General features: G+C 46.3%; 1 protein-coding gene across 1 annotated transcript in view; it reads right to left on the minus strand.

Annotated features, from left to right (window-relative positions):
- Crybg1 (crystallin beta-gamma domain containing 1) overlaps positions 1-23872 on the minus strand; it is a 53443-nt gene that overhangs the window by 11849 nt on the left and 17722 nt on the right. Inside the window, exons 6-15 of the mRNA XM_052163010.1 lie at positions 21956-22095; positions 16046-16172; positions 13503-13538; positions 11757-11911; positions 10579-10705; positions 10344-10489; positions 4537-4663; positions 4317-4349; positions 3169-3281; positions 1439-1568 (exon numbers count right to left, since the gene is read on the minus strand). Coding sequence (XP_052018970.1) covers positions 1439-1568; positions 3169-3281; positions 4317-4349; positions 4537-4663; positions 10344-10489; positions 10579-10705; positions 11757-11911; positions 13503-13538; positions 16046-16172; positions 21956-22095 — 1134 coding nt within the window. The remainder of the gene's footprint in view (positions 1-1438; positions 1569-3168; positions 3282-4316; positions 4350-4536; positions 4664-10343; positions 10490-10578; positions 10706-11756; positions 11912-13502; positions 13539-16045; positions 16173-21955; positions 22096-23872) is intronic.

Consider the following 23872-nt stretch of genomic DNA (forward strand, 5'->3'; position numbering starts at 1 on the left):
GTCACCTGGATGGCACAGCTGACCGACCGTCTGGGCTGATGACGTTTTAAGCAGGACTGGAAAGAGGGCTCAGGGATTAAGAGCATCTGCTGCTCTTGCAGAGGACCCAGGCTCAGTCCCTAGTGCCCACATGACAGCTCACAACCACTGTGACTCCAGTTCCCAAGGATCGATGTCCTCGTCTGGCCTTTGCAGGCACTGGTATGTGGTACACAGGTATACACGCAGGCAAAACACCCATCCACGTAAAACGATGAAAAAGAACCGAGTGAAAATAGGCTAAACCACAAGGGATTTCTGCAGACTAATAAGAATTGGAACCTAGAGAAAGAGATGGCTAACAGAAACCCAACGACATGTTAGGGGACCAAACGGCTAACAGTGAGACAGCGAGGGAGGGAGGAGTGCTCGGTCTGTCATGAACGGCTCTTCTAAAACGGTAACATTAATATCCCAATTATGCCTGTAAGAGTGAGAACGATGCATAATGATGGTATAAAATTCAAGGTTCTACCTACATGCTTTTTAAAAACAACGCATTTTTCAGACTATTCAAGCTGTGTCCATCCAGCACAAAGCATGGTTAGGAAGGAGAGAGGGGTGGAAATGGGAGTTAGGAAAGGAGGTGGGGGGAAGAGGAAGGGGGGAGGGCCCTAAAGCTAGCAGATGACTGTCATGCATGTGAATAAACGAACATCCCAGCAGAGAGGCAAGGAGGAGGCCTGGCCTTAACAGACATAAAGTTACAAAAGCTGAGGTCGGAGGTGGCTAAGAGCACTGGCTGCTCTTCCAGAGGACCCAGTTCAATGCTCAGTACCCGTGTCTGATAGCTCACGTCACCTGGAACTCCAGTCCAGGAGATTAGATATCTTCTTCTTCACACACACACACACACACACACACACACACGTGCACACACACACATACACACGTATGCACACACATGTACACAGATACACATGCATGCACACACACATATACATGCACACACATGCGCACGCGTGCACACACACATACACACATATGCACACATATGTACACAGATACACACACATGCATGCACACACACATATACATGCACACACATGCACACACACATATGCACACACATGCACACACAGATACACATGCATGCACACATGCACACACATATGCATACACACATACACACTAAACACACATACACACATGCATGCACACATACACATGCACACATACATGCATGCATGCACACACACATGCACATACACATGCACACACATACACACACACACAGCACCATAAAGTAAATATTTAAAAAGAAGAACAATCTCTATGTGCAGGGTCTGTGCAGCTGGGGTGCGTGCAGCTGTAACCCGAGGCAGTCCTAGCTGTGCCTTCCTTGCTCTGTTAGCGGTGTGAACAGCTCACGTCTGTCTGTATCTGTGTTTACACTCACAAAATCTATGAAGCGAAGAGACTTCAGGGCTGCTCCAGGCAGGCACCCCATCGCAGAGAGACAAGGATAGCAACCTTCTTCCAGCACATACTGATTGCCAGAGAAATTTTCTCCATCGTAAGCAACCCAGCTATAAAAGAAACAAACACATGGCATGAAATAGATGCAATCTTATTTAGGAAACATGGGGTTTATGCCAGGCCTGATAGTGCAGAATCCCAGCACTTGGGAGACAGAGGCTAACAGATCTCTGTAAATTCAAGGCCAGCCTGGTCTACACAGTGAGTTCCAGGACACCCAGACTTACACGATAAGTTCCTGTTTTGAAAAAATGAAAAGAAATCAGATTTTTAGAGCTTCCTGCTATAAAATAATCATAAACCTTCTACCTAATTGATTTCTCTTAAAAAAATCTACATATGTTTGCTGAATTTCACTTCATGGCAATTTTGTGTGCCTCAGCTGGTGACTTACTCGGTGGGAATGAATATGGCTTCTTTTCTACCTCCCAGCCTCCCACTGTGTTCCCAGCCAGTATACCCACATGCACAAGCGTCCCTCCCTGCCTAACAATCCTGAAAGCACATTATTAATTATTATTATTATTATTATTATTATTTCCTCCTCCTCTTCCTCCTCCCCTTCCTCCTCCTTCTTTTGGTACAGTGCCTCACTAAGTTTCCTGGCTGCCTTGAACTCACTCTGTAGCCTGCTCATCTTCCTGCCTCCTACTTCAGTCTCCAAAACAGCGGGTATTAAAGGACTGAGCCATCAGGACCAGCTCTGTGTTTACTGAAACCATCCTTCCTAACACCTGGACTCTCCCAAAGGTGCTGATGGTTTTATATTTTAGCCTAACAGATGCTCACTGAGGACTGACTGTGTATTGGGTATTTCAGAGGCAACACTGTCTCTGCTCTCTTGGAGTTACTCTGGCAAGCTGAGACAGATGATAAGCAATGTAAAAAAGTATGTCTGGCAGTAGGAAATGGAGCAGGATGGAAGAGTATTGGGGTAGGGCGGGTGGGCGAGCCAAGCACCTGAGATACTTCCCCTCACTTGGTCTGTATTTGACTCAAAGCCAGGGCACTGAACCACAAGAACTATAACATTAAAGATGCCGTCCCTGCTGCTATTAGAATGAATTCCCCTGGCTGCTTTATGGGCTTCCTCAGTGTCCCCCATTCTTATAAAGCTCTCACAAGACGACTGCTTTGGCACAGCACTTTGGTTCACTGCCCCTCCCACAGCCCCATCTGTGTTTCTTAGGAATCCATCAACTCTGTATTTGTCCACGGGCAGCAGTCAGATCCTCCCCTCCCCTAGTCCACACTGACCTCACTTCTGCTCCCACAAGCCTCTCAGGTAGCCTGTTGCCCCACCTGCCTGCCTCTCAGAGTGCGGACCCTACTCCTGGCTGCCTCTGAGAAACACTCCTGCCTTGGGAGGCACCTAAGAGATTCCCCAGATCCAGCCCCTTTACAGATACTAGAGCAGGTACGGAGTATCGAACTGGCCTGAATCCTCCTGCACACCGGGGTCATCACCAGCTTCTGCAACCCATATTGGCATGTACATCCTCGGACCCCTGGCCCCAGATGCTACAAGCAAGCTACCCAACTGACGTGGTGGGTTTTATAGCACCGACCACCCACAGGAGTCAGGGTAGACTTGCAAAGTATGAATCCTCCACCCTAGGGATCTGCCTCTGCCCGTCTCGGTCAGCTTACCTGCCTCCCAGAACTCTGCAGGACTTGGTCTGAAATGAATCATCAATTTGATCTATTGTCTCTTGAAAACTTTGACTTTGACCTTGGAACTGTGGTTCTGAAAACAATTGAATCTTAAAAAAAAAAAAGGAAAGAGAAACAAAATCAACTGCTGGAAGCTATTCAGGTTATTGGTTTTTTTATTTTTTGTGTGTCTGGGTATTTTGCCTGCATATTTGTGTCTGTGCACTACATGTGTGTCTGGTGACTAAGTTCTCTGGGACTGTAGTTAGACAGTTGTGAGCTGCCCCATGATGCTGGGAATTGAATCCCTGGAAGAACAGCCAGCGCTTTAACCTCTGCACCACGTAGCTCAGTTCTTCAAATAATGACCCAGACCTGACCTGCTAACTCTCGTTATATAGTATGGTATGAACTTTATAAATCCTTTAATTTTCTACTAGTTAACTAATGGCCAACAGGTTGGCTGTACCATCCCTGAGCATTTAATTTAGAGGCATCAAAGGCCAGTGGAACAACAGAGGCAACTTTCTAAAGAGCACACTACTGTTACAAGCTGTGGGGCATGTTAAGGCTTTACTGTGGCCAAAAGTAATGGTGCATCGTCTCTAACATTAACAATAGACTAGACTGGGAAGCATGTAGTCGAGTCTCCCTCCCTCTCTAAGGGTGATACTTGCTGACTTTTTAGAATCTCTATATGCCAATAAAAGAAGCTACCGTGTCTGTGCTTCTGGGTGTAATTACAGCTGTTGGAACATCTGCATTAAAAAGCCTAAATAACAAGAGTGGCAGTAAAACTGAAGAGGCCAGCAGTGCAAAGGCTTGGGCAACACCATACCGTGCACACACAGCAAATACAAGTGCGTTTATCATGTGCCGTGATAACCGTGTGCTACGGCCTCGAATGTCAACTTATCTCTATCCATGAAATTGATTCTGGTAATGAAATTAAATCCAGCATCTTATTACAAAAGTATTATGTAAATATTTAGACAAGGGTCAGTGCCATTGATTAAGCACCACTGTTAACATTTTCAGAATTAAGAATGGGTAAAATTCAAAAAACGTCTCACACATCTGGCATTTATACTCACTTTTCAATGGAAAATGAATAGTCCTTAATATAGAACATTTTTTTAAGTTACCTGATTTCGTCTCCTTGGACCAGTGAAAGAATCCTAAGTGTTTTATAAAAGAAGAGAAAAAAAATGATTACTAAAGAAGTTATGTTAAAATTTCTTTTCTTCTACATTAACAATTACTGCTAAACTTATGCCAAAACATTTTGCTGTTGCAATCATTATGTAAGCCAGAAGCCATGAGGGAAGCAGGGCTGAGTTAACACTGTAAGAATGAACTCCTTACCAGGCATATGGGCTGAACGGAGGAGATCTTACAATTTTTGCCTCCCCAATCCTCAAAACTGGTGTAGAAGCCTTTATCCAGGACATACTGCTCTCCGGTGAAGTCTGGGTTTTCATAGGCTACCCACCTACAGAAACACAGCCCTGATTAACGTTGGTCCTATTTTACATATAAAACTACCCCACACATCCAAAAGTGTTTTGCTGATTAGACGCCATTTTCTCTGTTCTTCATTAGTATTTAGGGGCAGATTGGTTGGTCTATCTGTCAAATCCAAACATTGTTCAAAAGAGTATCTCTATGCAAACTTTGTGGTATTTCCAAATACTAAAGTCCTATGCCTCTAGAAGCTCCAATGTGGATAATTTTATGTTGTTACTTTCCCCCCTATTTTCATGCCAAGGAAATACACTAGACCTTAAAAGGGAGTCCTATTCTTGTCTTTTCTTTTTTTAAGAAGTAAGAACTTTTTTTCAACATAGGAAGATTTCTACAGACAGATCTTAACAGGAAGCTATGCCTCATATGTAGCAAATCACAATGAATAATAAAAACCCGAAACAAAGAAAACCACTTATTTTTCAAATGGTATTTCCAACCTAATATATTTATAGAAAAACAAAGTTGAACCAGCTCCCAGGGGTTCCAAGGACACATCACTTGTAATGTCCCCACGTCATCTTTGCAGTGACCCCAGGAAGGTGCAATCAGTAGAACTCCCTCACTGCTGCTACTTCCTGTGCAAACGGGGTGTCTTTGAAGGGGAGAAAGTTTTTTTAACTCTATTCCACTCAATAGATTCTCAGTGCAGTCCTCCGCTAACTCATTGCTCTAAAGATCAGCTCACCATTTGAATGACACAACATTTGAATGTCACCCTCAGAACTTTCCAGGTCTATTACATTTCCTGAGGAGGAACTGGCATGCCCACCGCACGGACAGAAAGTCTTTCTGCTTACTCTCACAGCAAAGACTGACATCCTATCAGCCATGTGCCAGAAACCAGACGGGTGTGAAGAATACAAATATGGAAGAAGACAAATCCCTTGTCCTTGAGCTTGGCAGACAGAGGAGCATCACAAGTAACGACGCTCTGCTGTGATAGGAGGTGACCTGTCTGAAGTAGTGCCATCCATCAAGGCCAGAACGTGAGAAAGCCTGCAGCCGACAGGGCTTTGAGACCTGCCTGCCGTGTTCTTGTAGTGTCTGGATCACAACTGAAACGGATTCCCACAGAGCAACCACTCAGAAGAAAAGGGACACTTCAGAAACTCAGTGGTCAGGGGAAGCGAAAGAGCTAACATCCCAAAGTCCACCACCTCTGGCCATCTGAATGCAGAAACTGAGACCTGGCCTGTCTCAGAAAAGAAGTCCTTCCCGTCCCCCAGTCTCAATCCTGCAGTAGCAGCTTTTCAGACTTCTGCATCCTGTGAGTGAGGAGTTTGGAGGCCTGGCTCTCTCCGTGGTCCTGACATTAACTTTCAGGAATGCTGATGGGGGTTGGGGGGGGGGTCTCTTAACTTTTGTAAAACTGTGTTTTTGGCTTTGAGGGAAGAGCTGGCCAAGGTCGCTGAGCTGAGCCAGAGGGCCACGGGGCACAGCCGACCTTCAGTGCCACCTTTGCACACAAATCCCAGGTAAGCCCGTGGTTGTGAAGCAGTGGCGACCACAACAGAGAGCCCGGCTGCAGCCATGCGGCCCTCTTCCTCAGGTAAACCACAAACACCAGAACTTGCAAACAAAAACAATAATTACAGAACCCAGGACCCTTCACAGAAAGCTTTACCTGGGCTCTGGGCCTGTGGCAGCTCTGAGCACCAATGGCTTCAGGCCTTTGGGTTGACTTTCAGGAGAGGAATCACCTGTGGCCAGGGCAGGCGCTGGCCCGCAGAGCCCTGTCAGGTCCTTGTTGGTAGTTGTTAAACTAACAGGTGTGTGTGCCCCAGTTCCCCATGGGATTGTACAAACAGCTGCTAGGCAAGCTCACAGCAGAGGGCCAGCCTGCCTGACTCACTCAGACGGGAAATGGGAGCAAGGGAGCGTGGGAGACACAGCTTGACCTGAGCAAGGCATCTTTCTGGGGCCAGCGGAAGCTCTGGGATCTGTAGTCCTTGGGACTCTTAGGAGATTCATCAGTGTCCTTGCTCGAGTGGGTTCAGTTCATGAGTCATTTACTGCTGTGTTAGAGGATGGGTGACAGGAGAAAAGCGGCAGAAGCGGCAGGCCCAGCCTAGGAGACCGAGGACAAACCTACTCTTCTGTGGAAGGGCAAAGGAAAAAGTTCAAAACAAGAACACTTGTTTCTGTTTATTTATTTAGGTTCTCATTGTATCCCTGGCTGGCTTAGAACTTCTGTAGACCAGGCTAACTTTGAACTCCCAGAGATGCCTCTTCCTCCCCAAGTGCTGAGATTAAAGGTGTGGGCCGCCACACTGGGCTTATTTTATCTGAACTCTAGAAGCATTTTGCTCTCCTATTAGATGTTAAAAAACTAGTCCAGCTTCCAGTGCTTGGGTTGGGGCGCAGCGCAGCAGGGGAGCTGTCCGCTTCTGTGAACAGGACTTTTGGGCTTTTCTAGGAGCTGGAATGTGGTCCCTCTGAGGCGTAGGTGGTCTCACAGGCATCCTACCGGTTCACAGCTAATGCTCCTGGGGATTTAACACCCTGTGGTAGCGTGCCTCCAGGGAGACACAGGACAGGAGTTTCAAAAGCTGAGTCTGTCTGTCCATGGAGGCATACACTGGTAACACCCCATAAATATCACACCCCCAATTCCCATACTCACCCCACCACTGCACTTGGGAGGGCTTTGAAGCAAAAGGACTGAGTTCAAGGCCCGCATGGACTGCATAACAAGACTACCTCTCAGATAATAAAAGCAAAACAAAAAGTTTCTTTCAACTTTGAATTTTGTGATAAGAAATCAACTGGCTGCACACAGCTTGAATCCCGGCACTCGGGAGGCAGAGGTGGGCTCAGCCACATAGTGAGAACCTACCTCAAAATAGACAGACGGGCAGGCAGGCAGACAGGCAGACAGGCAGACAGGCGGATAGACAGACAGACAGGCAGGCAGACAGGCAGATAGTCAGATGCCACACAACAAAGATGAGGTTTGTTTATTTACCAGCAAAAACAAAAAAAAAGCCATTAAAATAAAACAAACCATTTTTTTTGATACTATTAAGAACTAAGTTAGCCGGCCTCCCTTAAGTTTGGCAAGGCCTAGCGCAGTACCATCCCACCCAGTCTTGTCTGCACACAGACTAGAAGCTCCCCTCCCCCTCGGCTGTGCACCCAGCGCATTCTCCACCTCACGGCCACCGTCCTGGTCAGCCTAAGTGCTGTATCTGCAGAAGACGTACCAGACCTCAGTGAGCTCTTCTACAGCCAACACATTTAGGAAGGTGTGTGTGTGTGTGTGTGTGTGTGAGGGTGTGTGTGTGTGTTACATGTGTGGTATTTGTGTGTGTGTGAGGGTGTGTGTGTGTGTAATACATGTGTGGCATTTGTGTGTGTGTCTGTGTATGTGTGGTACATGTGTAGTATTTGCGTGTGTGGTATGCATGTGTATATATGTGGTATGTGTATTTGTGTGGTATATGTGTATGTTATGTATGGCATATGTGTGTGCTGTGTGTATACGTGTGTGCATGTGTGGGTTGTATATGTGTGTGCGGTGTGGTATGTGTGATGTATATGTATTTGTGTGGTGCGTGGTATATGTATGTATGTGTGTATGTGGTGTATGTGTGTTTGGTGTATGCATGTGTATGTGGTTTTTGTATGTTGTGTGTATATATGTATGTGTTCATTGTGTGTTGTGTGCGTATGTGGTGTGTGTGGTATATGCATGTGTATGTGGTATGTGTGTGTGATATGTATGTGTATGTGTGTATACGTGTGGTATGTGTGTGTGTAGTGTATGCATATGTATGTGGTATATGTATGATATGTGGTATAAGTGTGTATATGTGATGTGTGTGTGTTTGTGTATATGTGTGTGTGTGTGTGTGTGTGTGTGTGTACAACTGTGCCTCCCTTCTACTTCCCCCAATACCAAACCTCAATTGCTACAACAAGAAAAAAGCCTCTGCCAGGAAATAACTGAAAATGACTAAAAATAGAGACATCAAAAAGCCCAACATCCTAGTGAAGGAGACTGATATGAAGCAAGCGGAGAGGGTAAGAAGGAAAGGAATCAGGCTCCGAGCACTGTGTGCTGTGCTAACTTAACCCCCATCGGCATCCCCCCAGCTTCTGCCAGCCTCCTCTGTCAGGGTAGGTGACTAGTGGGCAGGGATAGGAACCCGGAGACTGCGCCTCCAGGACTGAGTGGCTCACTACAGCATTACATTATCAACAGACAACACTAAACATGATCGGAAATGCTGCCGAGCCAACCGCTTCATTCCCGGTGGCTTCGGCCATGTGTTCAGATGACTCCTGATTCCGGTAGACAGTCAGCTGGGATGGTGTTACCGTGTTAGGGCTACTGATGCAATACTGCCAAATGAGCTACACGTGACAACCTACACAACGACGTGGTGACTAACAACACAAGTGCGTGGTACTGTAGACATGCCAGGCCTTGAGAAGAACATTAGGGCTGAGGCCAGCCAGATTCTGTAGGCTAACACCAATCGCTTTCAATGGAACCAATGTCAGCTTTCTTCCTATGTCCTCTTAATAACGTCATCGCTTAGAAGAAATCAGAAGGGTCACCAGCTCGATCATAAGAACAGTTTGCTAGGACAGAAAGCTGGCATCTGTCCTGCTGGTCCTGGAGAGCCACACACTTTAATCCTACCCACTGTGGGACTGACCCTAGGGACAGCCACACCACAGCAACACAACCACCTCTCTAGTTAAGGCATGTACGAATGACTCACATCACGGAATCAACGTTAAACCTGGACCTGAGCATGCAGTGAGTCGGGAAAACAGGAGCCAGCCACGGCTGAGGGCCACAGGTGAAGAGGCCACCTCAGGGGAGGCCACAGAGGTGAGGCCAGGTGAGAGTGTTCACTCAATCCCAAATATTGAGTCATGCCTGCCGCAAAACGTTTTTGCGGTCGTCATTTTGGTGTCGTCATTGTTACTGCTTTCAGACAGGATCCCACTGTGGAGCCCAGACTGGCCTGGAACTCAATTATTCTGTCCCCACCTCTTAAGTGCGGAAAGTCCAGGCCTGTGCTACCGTGCCTGGCCTGAGACAGAATCTTCTCCAGGACTTTTATTTGTACAGCCAATAAATCCTGTTTCTATCACTTAGGCTGGTTGGCTTGATGGTCACTTCTGCCTCAGCAGAATGTCACAGTGAAGACTTGGCGTTGGTGAAAGCACAGTCCATAATCCTGGCACGGAAGGCTGGGGTAGGCAGATGCCAAGGTCAGGCCAGCTGTGCCGTGACACCAGACTCCATCCACTCTAGGCGTTTAAGGAGTAGTTTTAATGTCAAAAGAAGAAACACTAGCAGGTGTGGATGGCACTACAGGATGGCCTACTGGGACTTTATCCACCTCAGGGTCAGTGCCAGCTTACTAACAATTCACTCATTTAGAAAAAGGTCCACAGGTCCACATATTTCTACCATGACACCCAAGAGCCTGCTCCAAGGGGGAGAAAAAAGTTTATAAATATGTTTAGACCAGCCATGAAAATACCACTGTAAATACTAAGGGACTGGGGTTAATGTTTACCTGTGAAATATTTATTGAGGACTGACTTTGTGTCACAGGCTATTAATTTCACAGAAACCTGAACAAAACCCAAGCTTAACATCTTGGTGGAATTACTTCACTTACACGCCACTCAGTACATTGATTGACTGTGTTTTCACTCCATAGCCGGTCTCCTTTAAATTGGCAACAATTCCCAAGACGTCAATACTGGAGCCTTTGGAGCCAAAGTTCTTCTCACTATACATTATCATGTGCGCATTTGAAAAATCCTAATAAGAAAGAGAGATTCAGGTTTAAAGGGTAGCCATTTATGATCCCGCGAGACCTCACATTAGCTGTTAGCTTCTCCTTAACTTACACTTAATATAGGCCGTAAAGACTGGAGCTCGGCACTGTAGCCTCCCCAGGCGTTCCAATCCCTGTATTCTCCCTCTTCAAGCAAATACTGGTGACCAGTGAAGCCGCACTTCTCATAAGCAACCCAGCTACAAGAGAAAGAGCAAGCGGCCAGTCAGACATTCACAGTGGCTCCCATGTGCCTGCTTTACTGACAAATACAAGGATAATATTCGATGGGAATTTGTGAAATTCTCTAAACTTAGAACAACATACAAATGTATGTGTTTTTGTTAGAATTTTTTAATGTGTAAGAGAATTTGTTCAGAAAAAAAACCAAGAAACATGTTAGAGTTCTATAAAGGAGTGTAGTTGTGTGTATCCATGAATATGTGTGTGTGTGTATGTGTGTGTGTGTGTGTGTGTATTGAACATGAGCATGCATGAATGTGCAATCTTTTGGATGTAGTGTATATGTATGTGTGTGAATTTGGGTGCCTGGTTGTGTATGTAATTAAAATGAGGGGCTGGAGAGATGGCTCAGCAGTTAAGAGCACTTGCTTCTCTTGCAGAGGGTCCCGGCACCCACATAACAGCTAACAACTGTATCTCCAGTACCTGAGGATCTGACACCATCTTTTAGACTTCTCAGACACTGCATGGATGTGGTGCACAGACATACATGCAGGTGAGACGCTCATACACATAAAATAAAGATAAATAAGTAAACCAAAGAGCTAAAATGAAACTCAGCAAGTAGAATGACCAAATTTCTTCAAGTAGTAATAAAAATGTACACTTTTGCCTATTTACCAGACAGCTTCAGTATATACTCTGACTAGAAATGCGCAAGATCTATACTATTTAAAAAAGATCATGAAAATTAGAAAGAACAATTAACAAATGGTTCATTAGATTGGAACATGATATTTTAAAAGTCCATCTGTGTGAGCTCCACACCAGGCCCCCCAGCACCCCTCCAGCCACTGCCTCAAGTCCAGCTCAGCAGGCCCTGCTGGGGATATGGTGCTGCCGGACACCACCCAGCGTGTGTGACACCTGGGGTTCGCGCCCCACAACTCCCCTACTCTCCATAAAACACCACCAGACTATAATCAAGAATGTTGTCTTTGGGGGAGAGAGGGCACATTATTTCATCAGGGAACAAGAGAAATCTGTACGATGACCCCTTCTACTTACACGCCTCTTAGAACTTTCATAGACCCCACCGACGTAAAGGGCAAGTGGTTGTTTCCAGTTGTTTCCTCTGTCTCATCTTCCGTGATAAAACTACTCATTTCTGTTTCTAGCTCCATACACCTTCCTTCGAAGGAAGGCTTTTCATAAATAATGACCTGGGATAGAAGTGAGATATGTCAGTAATTTGGGAGAAGTTGAATAGCTAAAAACCAGGCAAACACTGAATCTATCATTCAATAGCACTTGGGCTAGGGGTGTGGCTCTGTGGTAGAGCTCTTGCCCAGTATGTGTGAGACACTGGGTTCCATCCCCCACAAGATAGAGCCAGAAAAAACAAAACACAAAACAACAACAACAAAAACCCAAGCTGGACATAGTGGTATAGCCAACAGTCCCGGGACTCAGAAGGATGAGGATTCCAAATGCAAGACCAGCCATGGGCTACATAATAAACTGCCTTGGCTCAGCAAGAAGGCTCAGTACAATCTCCCCAGACTCATGGTGGGAGGAGAGAGCCAACTGTCACCAAGTTATACTGACGTTCCTATGTCCCATGATGACACGTGCCAACATGCCATCACACACACACACACACACACACACACACACACACACACCAATAACAACAATAATAAATAGTACTAAATCCTGGAATATAAATTAAAATTTTCAAATAATAGATAAAAATCAACTACATGATAATACCTACTACTAATAAAGTTAAACAAAAATCATTAAGCTCCCCCTTCTACCACAGAGAATGTGGAACACCCCAAAGACAATGTTTAAAAGATATTAAAGAGCCAGAGGATCCAAAAGTTGATTAGCAAATGATAAACAACCATGGTGCATGGGACGGTGTAGGAAAAGGTGGTAGCAGGTGCACATCTGGAGCAGGGAGAGCTGGGGGATGGAGCTGGACTCATGGCTCAGCAGGGGAAGAGCTGGGGGATGGAGCTGGACTCATGGCTCAGCAGGGGAAGAGCTGGGGGATGGAGCTGGATTCATGGCTCAGCAGGGAGAGCTGGGGGATGGAGCTGGACTCATGGCTCAGCAGGGAGAGCTGGGGGATGCAGCTGGACTCATGGCTCAGCAGGGAGAGCTGGGGGATGCAGCTGGACTCATGGCTCAGCAGGGAGAGCTGGGGGATGCAGCTGGACTCATGGCCCAGCAGGGGAAGAGCTGGGGGATGGAGCTGGACTCATGGCTCAGCAGGGAGAGCTGGGGAATGGAGCTGGACTCATGGCTCAGCAGGGAGAGCTGGGGAATGGAGCTGGACTCATGGCTCAGCAGGGAGAGCTGCAGGATGGAGCTGGATTCATGGCTCAGCAGGGGAAGAGCTGGGGGATGGAGCTGGACTCATGGCTCAGCAGACAATCATTCACCACAGACCAAGCAGTGGGGCTGAAAAGCTTTTACATTGTTGCCAGTAATAGGCTCATCAATTAGCAAATTCAACCAGGAATGGTAAAGTTAATATAACAGCGAACTTTGGGGGCCATGCTAAGGTAACCGGTGCCATTAGCCTGAAGTTTAGTGGGAGGGAGATTTAGGGGCAAAGTCACATTAGCATCATATACTTAAAGATCGTAGAATAATTTCTCTCTTCCCTACCCCTCACTTCTGAATGCATACCTACTCTTTCGTTCTCTCTTCCTCCCTCTTTCCCTCCCTCCCTCCCTCCCTCCCTCCCTCCCTCCCTCCCTCCCTGTCCCTCCCTCCCTGTCCCTCCCTCCGTCTTCTTACCTTGGGATCTGAAGGGAATTCAACTTTACGGCCACCCTAAAAACAAAACAAAACAAAAAAACAGTATAATAAAAAACCCATTTTCCACTGAGAGTGTTCACAGTAGTTGAAGCACACAGTGTGACTACTTTATGGTTTGTTTTAATTTACATAAGGTGATGCCAAACTTATCACATGGAAATGAGGATACAAGACCATCCATCTACAGCAAGACTCACTGGACATGCACACCTAGTGTGCGCTTCTGTTTTTGTGTTTGATTTGTTTGTTTGTTGGTTGTTTTGAGTGCAGAGAAATCAGACCCAGGGCCTTGCAGTGCTGGTCAAGCACTCTACCCAGAACTACATCCAAACTCCTCGGTTTCTTTTGCTCTATATTGTTTTTTAACTAGGAAAATTTCTTATACAATTTTATTTTGTTTCCCAAGAGTCAGTGCTGTATTTTTCTTGTTCTTCTGAGACAGGATCTCACACACCAGGAAGACCAGGCTAGCCTCAAACTTGGGATCATCCTGCCTCAACCTCCTAAAACTTCTTTTTCTCGCTAAATAACCCTAAGGTTTGCTACATCTAGACAAAGCATTGCACAGGAAGTGAGTTCTACCTCCTGCACCCGCAGACCTGCATGGGTGGGTCCTTCCCTGGCCACAGCCTTGGCTGGCATCCCACCTTTCCCTCTGGCTCCACGCCCAGCGACCCTGCCCTTTGTATTTCCTGCCTGACCCTGGGAGGCACCTGACTTTGCAAACCATAGCCTACAAAAGTGTTAAAGTTCACACAGCAGGAAACAATAAGAACTATTAGATAACAGTTAAAGTCTCTCAAAGGATGGTATCATTACACTTTTGTAATATGAGAGTTTATATATATATACAAAAAACAAAACTAGAGGGGAGAGTATACCCTAAAAAAATACTAAACAGGCAAAAGTAAGTAGCTGATAAGCGGGGAAATGTTCCCTTGATGTGTTTTTATAAGCTTAAAAACTGCAGCCAAAAATCTTCAAATGGCCCAAATAAACCGAAACCATAAATAGGCTAACTGTACTAACAAACTAGACTTTGTACAACCAAGGGGGGAAAAAGCCTTCTTAAAAAATAGTCTTTGAGGGCTGGAGAAGTGGCTCAGTGGTTAAGAGCACTGGCTGCTCTTCTGGAGGTCCTGAGTGCAATTCTAATAATCGCATTGGAGGCTCACAGCCATCTACCCTGGAATCTGATTCCCTCTTCTGGTGTGCGTGAAAACAGAGCACTCACATACACAAAATACATAAAAAATCTTTAAGAAAAAATAATCTTCAGAGGAGGACTCAATAAACTTTAGTTTTTAAAAATTGATTGCTTTTTAAACTTGAGACAACTGTTGTCATGCATTTCCAAAACTAATAAAACTGGGGTCTTTCAAAGTAGATTTAATTTAAAAGAAAAGCCTGCCTCAGGCTGGCTCTGACGACGCCTGCAGTGGGGACTTACACAAGCAAGTTCATAGCAGAATTCTCACCTCCGTGTCCAGTGAGCTCCTAGCATCAAGCGGCCCACATCAGAGACTAATATAGCGGCCTCATTACACCTAAGTCTTCATTGCAGCAGAGCAGCCAGAAACCAAGCGGACAAGGAAGTGAAAGCACAAGCTCCAGGCGAGGAGGAGGAGTGTGGTGGTTTGTGCATGCTCAGCCCAGGGAGTGGCACTATCAGAAGGTGTGGCCCTGTTGGAGTGGGTGTGTCATTGTGGGTGTGGGATTTAAGATCCTCATTCTAACTGCTTGGAAGCCAGCATTCTGCTCACAGCCTCCAGAGAAAGATGTAGAACTCTCAGCTCCTCCTGCACCACGCCTGCCTGGATGCTGCCATGCTTTTGCCTTGATGATAATGGACTGAACCTCTGAACCTGTAAGCCAGCCCCAAGTAAATGTCACCCTTATAAGACTTCCCTTGGTCATGGTGTCTGTTCACAGCAGGAAAACCCTAAGACAATGGGCACTGACCACTCACCCCAGCTCCCCTTTACCACCCAGCCCTGCCTCCAGCCACTACCTCTGTGCTGGTCCTCAGCGTGCCCTGCCCAGCTCTGTGCCTGCCCTGGTCTCACAAGCATCCTCTGCCAGCTCCAGCAGGGGCTATTCCACTCCTGTTTAGGAGTCAGCTGCACTTATCAGATAGTTCTCCTAACTGCGACCCCACCCTGGCTCCTCCTACCACTGGGGTTGTACACGCCCACTGCTTCCACTTTCCGTAAATAGTCCTTCACTCCCTAGGCCTCTCTGGGCTGAAGTTTGGTGCAGACATCTACTCTGTGAGGCAGAAGATGCCCTCAGTACAAAGGGCATAGTCTTGTCCACCTTCCTTGACCGGGAAATTGAATAAGTTATTGCTCCTACTGTTTCTATCCAGAATTAGGACTCATCTGTTTGCTACCTGTTTGTTACAGATGCAATGTAAAGCAATAAAAACTGCTTTTATTGTTCAGAGTCACATCTGGGAAACTGTGGAGGTCAAGCTAAGAGACCCCGCTGCTTCCAGAAAACCAGCTTCAATGTCTCGTTACCATTTTCAGAGGCCGCATGGACCCGATGTAGGCTTCTTCGGTATCCCAGAAGGATAGGTCAGGGTATTCTCCAGGCTCTAGGATGAAGGGCACACCTTGGAATCCAGGTTCTTCGTAGATCAGCCACCTGAATGACCACCATGGAAGCAAAGAAGCAGAACTCGTGGTTAATCCCTGTTCCCGCCTGCCTGGTACATAGGACCCCGCTGACAGGGGAGGGCAAGAACAGAGGAGAGTGTGGTCACTCCCAGCAGTGGCTGCACCTGGGCCTTCAGAGGAGCCGGCTGTGCGGTGATTCCCCGGCCTATGATTTCCTCTTGGCTGGCCTGACTACTTACTTTAAGCTATATTATAACTGCTTTTACATGTAACTGTCTCTGTCACTTAGTTAGCGGTCCCAAGTTAGGCCATCTCAAGCCCTGTTTTAAGTTATATTTCATTTGTAAATAAAGACTCCCGGCATTCTACTTAATTATGTCACACAGTGTCAAAATGTGTAGCAACTGATCCCTTCCAAATGCCTAGAAGGAATGCCACCTAGAATGTCAGCCAGGCCTCACCACAGTGCTGCCAGGAGGGAATGCTTCCGTCTCTGTTTACCGGTGAGGTTAAGTCGCTTGCCCCAAGGCAGGGCTGCTGTGAACTGACCCCTGACCTCCAACCCCTGACCCCCACTCCCTGTCATCTTTCCCAGCAGGTTTTTTTCCCTACTGCAGGGAGTGGCCCAAGCACAGTCTGTTCTTCTCACGGTCCCAAGCATCCTCCCTGTGAGCACCAGTCTGCACACACTGCTGCTGCCAGAGGCTGGGAGGCCCAGGTGGCAACACCTTCTGAATGCTCAGTTCTGATCCTAAAGACATGAAACACGACATCCTTGGATCGGGCTTGTCAGCTGTCACTTCCACTTTGGTCAGGGAAAGGCAGCCCCACCTCCTTCTGACCAAAGACGAGGGAGCCATAAAGCAGCCCACTGGGGCCAAGTGCACGCCTCTGGGAGGGTGCGGCCACTGGAGAAGTGACTTATATAATTCAGACGTTGCCTTCCCTCGGAAACACAGGCTAGCTCCTCCCCCACCTCTCCTTTCTGACCCCACACAAGTGATAACTGCTGGTCTGGCTGAACCACCCACCTGGGGCACTCTATCAACCACACTACACGCCCAGATGTTGGGCCGAAAGGGAGAGCTCTCAATAAAACCCTTAGTATCAAAAGAGGGTCTGAGGGTAGGGTTGCTTTTCTTCTGTTTCTGAGTTGGCTGAACACCCATTTTGAGTGAAAGTTCGTGTTAAAGATGCCCGTGAACCCTTTTTAGACTAATGACCCAGAGATTTGCTACCCAGTTCCAATGAAAGATTAGTCAACAGTTATACAAAAGTCAAGGAGGTCCCAAGGTCCATAAGTGGACACCAAAGCCAAGCAACAGTGTCCTAAGGCAAGATCACAGTCACACAGGTGTGGGGGGGAGGACAACCTAGGGGGAGGGGAGCAGCAGAGGAGCCAGGAGGAGGCCTGGAGGACCAGGCTGGGATCTTCCATTCTAGCTGACAAAAAGACACTCAGCCTATCGGTCAAGATTTCTTTTGAGTGCCTTTTTCTGTGCAAATGTTACACTTTAAAACAAGTTAACCGAAGGGGAAAGACAGCCTGCAATACCTCTAAGCCGGAAAGCAGCAGGCGGTGGGGTCATACCTGCTTCCTGTATCTAAACCATGGTAGTCAGGAAGACACATGCATTCCTGAAGCCCAGCGCTGCTCTGCGTGCTACCCACAGGTTTATTTATTTTTATGTACAGTGGCCTGCATGTCTGTTTGTCTTAGAATAGCAGATCCCCTGGAACTGGAGTTACAGACAGCTGTGAGCTGCCATTTGGGTGCTGGGAATGGAACCCAGGTCCCCTAGAAGAGCAACCTATGCTCTTAACCGCTGAGCCATTATTTCCCTAGATTCAAAATGGCGTTTCCAAAGTAGCCTTCTCTTGAGGGCTTTCCTCCTTTGGGCTGATCTGTAACAGATCATTCATCTGATGATAAAATGTCCCTCTCCTTGAAGCGCGTGGGTTAGTCTCATAGCATCTATAGAAGGTAGGGGACTCTCCTAGAAGCAGAACATATAGACTGGGGAACTCGCAAGGCTGTGTCTTGAGAGTCCTCCCACCATGACATTCACATATGAAGGTGTACTCAGGGACCTGAGACTCATATCCAGAGCCTTAGGAGAGTTTTCGAGAGCCTTAGGGGACTTTTCTTCAGCCAATGCTATTTCCATTTCTAAAGAGACATTATCCTTCTCCATTGTACTGAGGTAAGGAACTTTGCTCATTAAAAACTATGGTTTGTAGTCATACCAATTGTAGTGCCAGAAGCACATGCTTATTTGAATATTGAATATTCAAATATGAATATTCATAGCTATATGCATAAAATATACATGACGAATGTGCATGAATATTTCCATAAGGCCATACGTGATGAATGTATATGAATGTATCCATAAGAACCATACATAAATACTGCTGAACAATGGCCACTAATCTTTATATTAAAAATATGTGTTATCATTCCTTTAGAAATGCCCTTTCATTCCATAAGAAAAATCAGTCTTATGATGTGTGTTTGTTCGCAGAACAATTAACGTGTAAACCAACCACCTAGCAGGCAACACTAAACTAAGCATGCCCAGCTGGGTCCTAGGAGATGTGACTGGACATAAACGTTGGCCAAATATTTATGAAAATTAACTGAAAATTAAATGTGAGGTTATATAAAGCTTCTGAACAACTTGGCAAAGGAGGGATGTGGGGGCCCCGTGTGAACTAGGCAGGCAAACTCAACCTCTCAGTAGGCAGGAGGCTCGTGTGTCATGTGACGATTCATCCTACAGGAAGCGCCCTGGCCAAAACCGTCCAACCTAAATCCAATCAGACCTTCCCACCTAACCCTGCATACAAACAACATTCAGAGACTCAGAGGATCACAGAAAAACAACCACTCTGAAAACCTATGCTCTGAGACAGCTGGCCGAAGGTCTAACTCAACAGCTCAGGGTCATTGCAGAGGGGATTGTTAGAGCCAGGAAAATAGGAAGTTTTCTGTGAGATGGTGTCTCCTAGAAATGTCAGGGAAGCTGCACCCATGAGCCTTCATCAACACAGCTGCCTGAGCATGACCCGAACAACACTGCAGCCATGCCAGCATGGAGGAGATGGATGACGTGGAAAGGGAGCGCTCATGAGCTCCACCCCAGACACAGAACTACAAATAACTAAGGGTGGAGGGGAGGATGCCCTCCTCAGGGGAGAGCCCCCAAATTGGTTATCCAGTGCCAAATGGACAGCCCTGAAAACACAGCCATATCAGTAACACTATAAGGGCTGAGAAGGTTGCATTTATATATTTATAAGTGTGTGTGTGTGTGTGTGTGTGTGTGTGTGTATGTGTGTGGTGTAAATTTCTGATTGCCATGTGATGCAGATTTATGGTGTTTTGCTGAAGTGAAACCCGTTGAGAGGACATATGAAGCTTGGGGAGATCATAAGCAGGACCCATAGGCAGTACCGGGGAGCTTGAGTGTCTAGCCATGCAACACTGGCTGGTCTCGAGTCTCTGCTAATCTACAAGCGTCCTCACTGTGTGCACCACTCAGCCTTCCCAGTGCTTGTTTCTGATCCTAAAGACATGGCAGCACCACATCCACAGCAGAAGACACATAGTTACTATAACACAGCGATGAAAACCACAAAAACACAGGCGACCCCATGGGTGTGTGCGGTCTTAGGAGAGAGTTTACATGTGCACAGAGGGGAGCGGGACCAAAGCGAGTGGCAGGGATCTGTGACACAGCTGGCAGGTCAGGAGTTTGATGGCAGGAGCACACAGGCTTGTGTCATTACTAGGCTCCAAAACACACATGCAGACATATATCCTTCTGTAGATGACAACTATTTTTAGTAAAAGCGAGCAAAACACAGTTGGCTAGTGAAAAAGCAGTCGCTTCATTTCAAATCCTCGGAACTCTCCAGCTAACAGACTCTGGTCCAGACAAGGGGGTCTGTCTACCTTCCTTACTTAAATCATATGCTCCCTCTGACATTCTACAGGTCTTTGTTTTTATTAAAACACACCCTAGAACTATGCAAGCCTGCCTTTGCCTCCAGGAGGACAGGGAGTATAGCCAGCCGCTCAAGCAAAGGTTTAGATATCAGTCATATTCAACAGGATTTGAAAGGCAAATCTAATTAAGAATTACTCATTTCCTCAAAAAAGAATCTAAGAAGGCCAGTAACACCCTTATACAAGTGTAAAGGAACTTAATCTAGAGTGAACAGGCCCGGGACATGCTTCCTAATGGAATAAAGGAAAACACCCCACTCCACCCCACCCCCGCCCACCCCCGCCCCCACCCCCACTCCCACTCCACCCCACCCCCACCCCAGCCCCAGGACATCTCTGCTCACACCCTCAGAACACTGTGCCAATGGCAGGGCAGCAGGATGAGCTGAGTGCTTATTACCAGTTAAATCCCCCCAACCTAGCCAGATGTGGTGGCTCACATCTGTAATCCCGCACTAGGGAGAACAGGGTGGATGGAGAGGAAGGCAGATATACAAACAGTCCTCTCAGACAGCTAGGCTTCCTTGGAGACCTGTAAAAGCATTAATGTCCTGAGCTCAGGAACTGAGCTCGGTAAGCTGGACTTTGGACAGACACTGTCGGCGGCTTTTGTGATCTGCAGGTGACTTGGTTGCTCCAGGCTTCACAAGCAAACCTCTTTCCAGGCTAACAACAATGGCAAACTAAGATTCATTCTCGGGAGGCAGCAGACCATCCAGGACGGGACCAAGGAGCGCTTCCTCATTTCTCAGCTTATCTGAGATTGCTTTATAAGACAGACTGTGAAACTGTGAAACCTTTGCTGAACATCCCACTCATAATAACTTGTCAGTGTTCTCAGAATATGTAAATAGATATATTACATACAGTATCATTGATCTAATTATGCGCCTCAGAAAACTTACACAAAAAATAAAATGTTTGAAAGAGAAGAGACTTGGGTGGCAAGATGGCTCCGTGGAGTGGAAGTGCGAGATGCCAAGTGGGTGACCCGGGCTCCGAACTCAGGGCCCATATGATGGAGAGAGAAAACAATCCCTAAAAGCTGTTCTCTAACTTCCACATGCATGTTACATACATACGTCTCTATGTCTACATACATGTACACACACACCATAAATAAATAAATAATTGTAGTAACTTTGCTAAAGAAAGATTTCATATCAAGCAACTTTGAAGGTTTTTTTCCTAGCATTTCAGCACCTCCACTTTTCATCCTCGTCTCCCCCTGTCCCAGATAGTCCTGTTTCCTTCACATATTCTTACAGTTTCCTGAGACTTGTGCGTCTTACATCACTTTATAAGACAGTCCCACGCAACACACTTTATAGAAGACAGTAGCCAACACAATAGCACTGTGTAACGGTGGCAAAGGAAGTATGTTCTGCTCCAGCCCATCCCATCTGAAATACTGAATTACATCTTGGAATTTTCATGAAGGTGTAATCCACTGCTCAGGTGGGAATGGCTAGCTTTCTCTGTGACAAAGGAAAAGTCCTATGTGAAAACTGTGTTTTCCATGGCTGGGATAGAGCTTAGTGGTAAAGTCCTTGCCTAGCATGCCTAAGATTAACCCCAGCACAGGAACGGGGAGGTGGGTGACGAGGAGGTGGGTGACAAGGAGGTGGGTGACGAGGAGGTGGGTGACGAGGAGGTGGGTGGAGAGGAGGTGGTGGCTCAGCCCTAGAGAACGTGTGAGTAGATCATAAGGCACAGAGACGGACTTGGACCCCATACTGACTCCTCTCTAGCATTCCTAGTGAAGCCTCATTACAACCGCATTGCAATGGAAGACTTACGTGCCCCAGTGCACTTTGATGGAACACGTCTTCTGCATCACACCGAAGCCCTGCATCTCCTCGGTGTCGTCAAAGTAGGAGTTCAGGAGTCCTAACCCTTCCGGCTCAGTAAACAAGTCAATCTGACTAATTCTGTAATCCTGTAAAAAAAAAAAAAAAATACGTCCACGTACATATGTATTACATATACAATAAATATACCCTGTGTTGAATTTGTAATAAGTTCATTGTTCTTTCTCTTGCAATAACTGAAAATGTTATTTTAAAAAATTAATGTGTATGTGTGAGTGCCTACATGTGTGTATCACATGCATGCCTTGTGCTGGTGGTGGAACTGGAGTTACAAGCAGTTGTGTTCACAAAGCACAATTAGAAGATAAGGAAGAAAAGAGGAGGGAGAGGAGGAGGAGGAAGAGGAGGAGGAAGAGGAGGAGGAAGAAGAGGAGGAGGAGGAGGAGGAGGAGGAGGAGGAGGAGGAGGAAGGGGTGGAAAGACAGCTCTGTGGTTAAGAGAGCCTGCTGCTCTCCCAGGGGACTAGGGCTCAGTTCCCAGCACCCACAGTAGGCTGGAAACCACCTGCCACTCCAGCCGCAGAGGATCTGGCACACTCTTCTGGACTCCACAGGCATTACACTCATGTGCACACAGCCCCCCTACACACGTAAAGATACACAACTAAAAATGCCATCTTAAAAAGCAGAAAGGATAAACAATGTGAGAAACAGCATTAAGATCCATTGTAATCGGAAATAGCAAATAAATGTTGGTAATTTACTCACGTACTACACGGGAAAGATTAACACACTTTTCCAATGATGTATAATGTACAGCTGAGACTCAAGCCAAGTGCTACCACGGAAAGCTTTTCTGTATTAGCAAACAGGAGCTACGTCCCTGAGCTCCCCTCCTGCACATACCTGAAGCTTTGTCCTAATCAATATGCATCAGTTGGGAATCAGCAGTTACTCACAGGAGAATAATCATAAAGACAGAAAAAATTGACTGAGACTCGAAGGGTTGACTAGAAAAGGGACAGTGGCATTGTATTTGTGACACATTAGAATTATAATACGAACAGATTTGAGTATGACCAACCAGAGGGCAGGACCTCAAATAAGTGAAGGGACAGATACAAGTCATGGTAGTAGACTTCAGGTGGCTGCTTCAAACAATTACACATATTAATCGAGCAATAGATAAAAACTGTAGGTGTGTGTGCTACATTTATATGTAAATGTAAAATATTCCACTGGGAGGACATCTTAAAATACTGTTCCTTGGAGCTGAAGACTTGGCTCAGTGGTTAAGAACACTGGTAGCTGTTACAAAGGACTAGGGTTCAATTCCCAGCACCCACACGAAGGCTCACCAGCTCCTCACGTCCCAGACACACATGTGGTGCAGGGAAAAAAACTCATACACATAATAAAGTAGTAGTCCTCACATCTCATATGGCTTATCACACTATGTACCCTACTTAAAACAAAAAATTAAACTGGCTATGATGGTATACGCCTCCTATTCTGAAAGCTAGGGTGACAGAAAGACATGGCCGCGACTTTAGGAACAGCTTGAACTACAGAGTCAGTTCATGCCAAAACCCACTGGAAGATAAATCCTTTGGGGTAATGATCATCATCTAAGACTCTCATCAATGCTGACCTGGAGTGCGATCCCAGTGTGTGAAGTGGAAACAGGAAGAACGGAAGTTCAAGGCTAGCATGAGCTACACACAGGACTATCTCAGAGCAAAGAGAAGGATTGTAAGACACCAGAAATTACATGTTTACAAAGAAACATCTTGACTACACTGTCTTCCTTAAAGAATAAGCAGGGAAATTCTAGCCACTTCTGTAATTAACCTCAAATATCTCAAATATCTCAAATAATCTAGGGTTCTGTTGTTTAGAGGAAAGA

Source organism: Apodemus sylvaticus, chromosome 19, assembly GCF_947179515.1.
Source record: "Apodemus sylvaticus chromosome 19, mApoSyl1.1, whole genome shotgun sequence".
Taxonomy (NCBI): Eukaryota; Metazoa; Chordata; class Mammalia; order Rodentia; family Muridae; genus Apodemus; species Apodemus sylvaticus.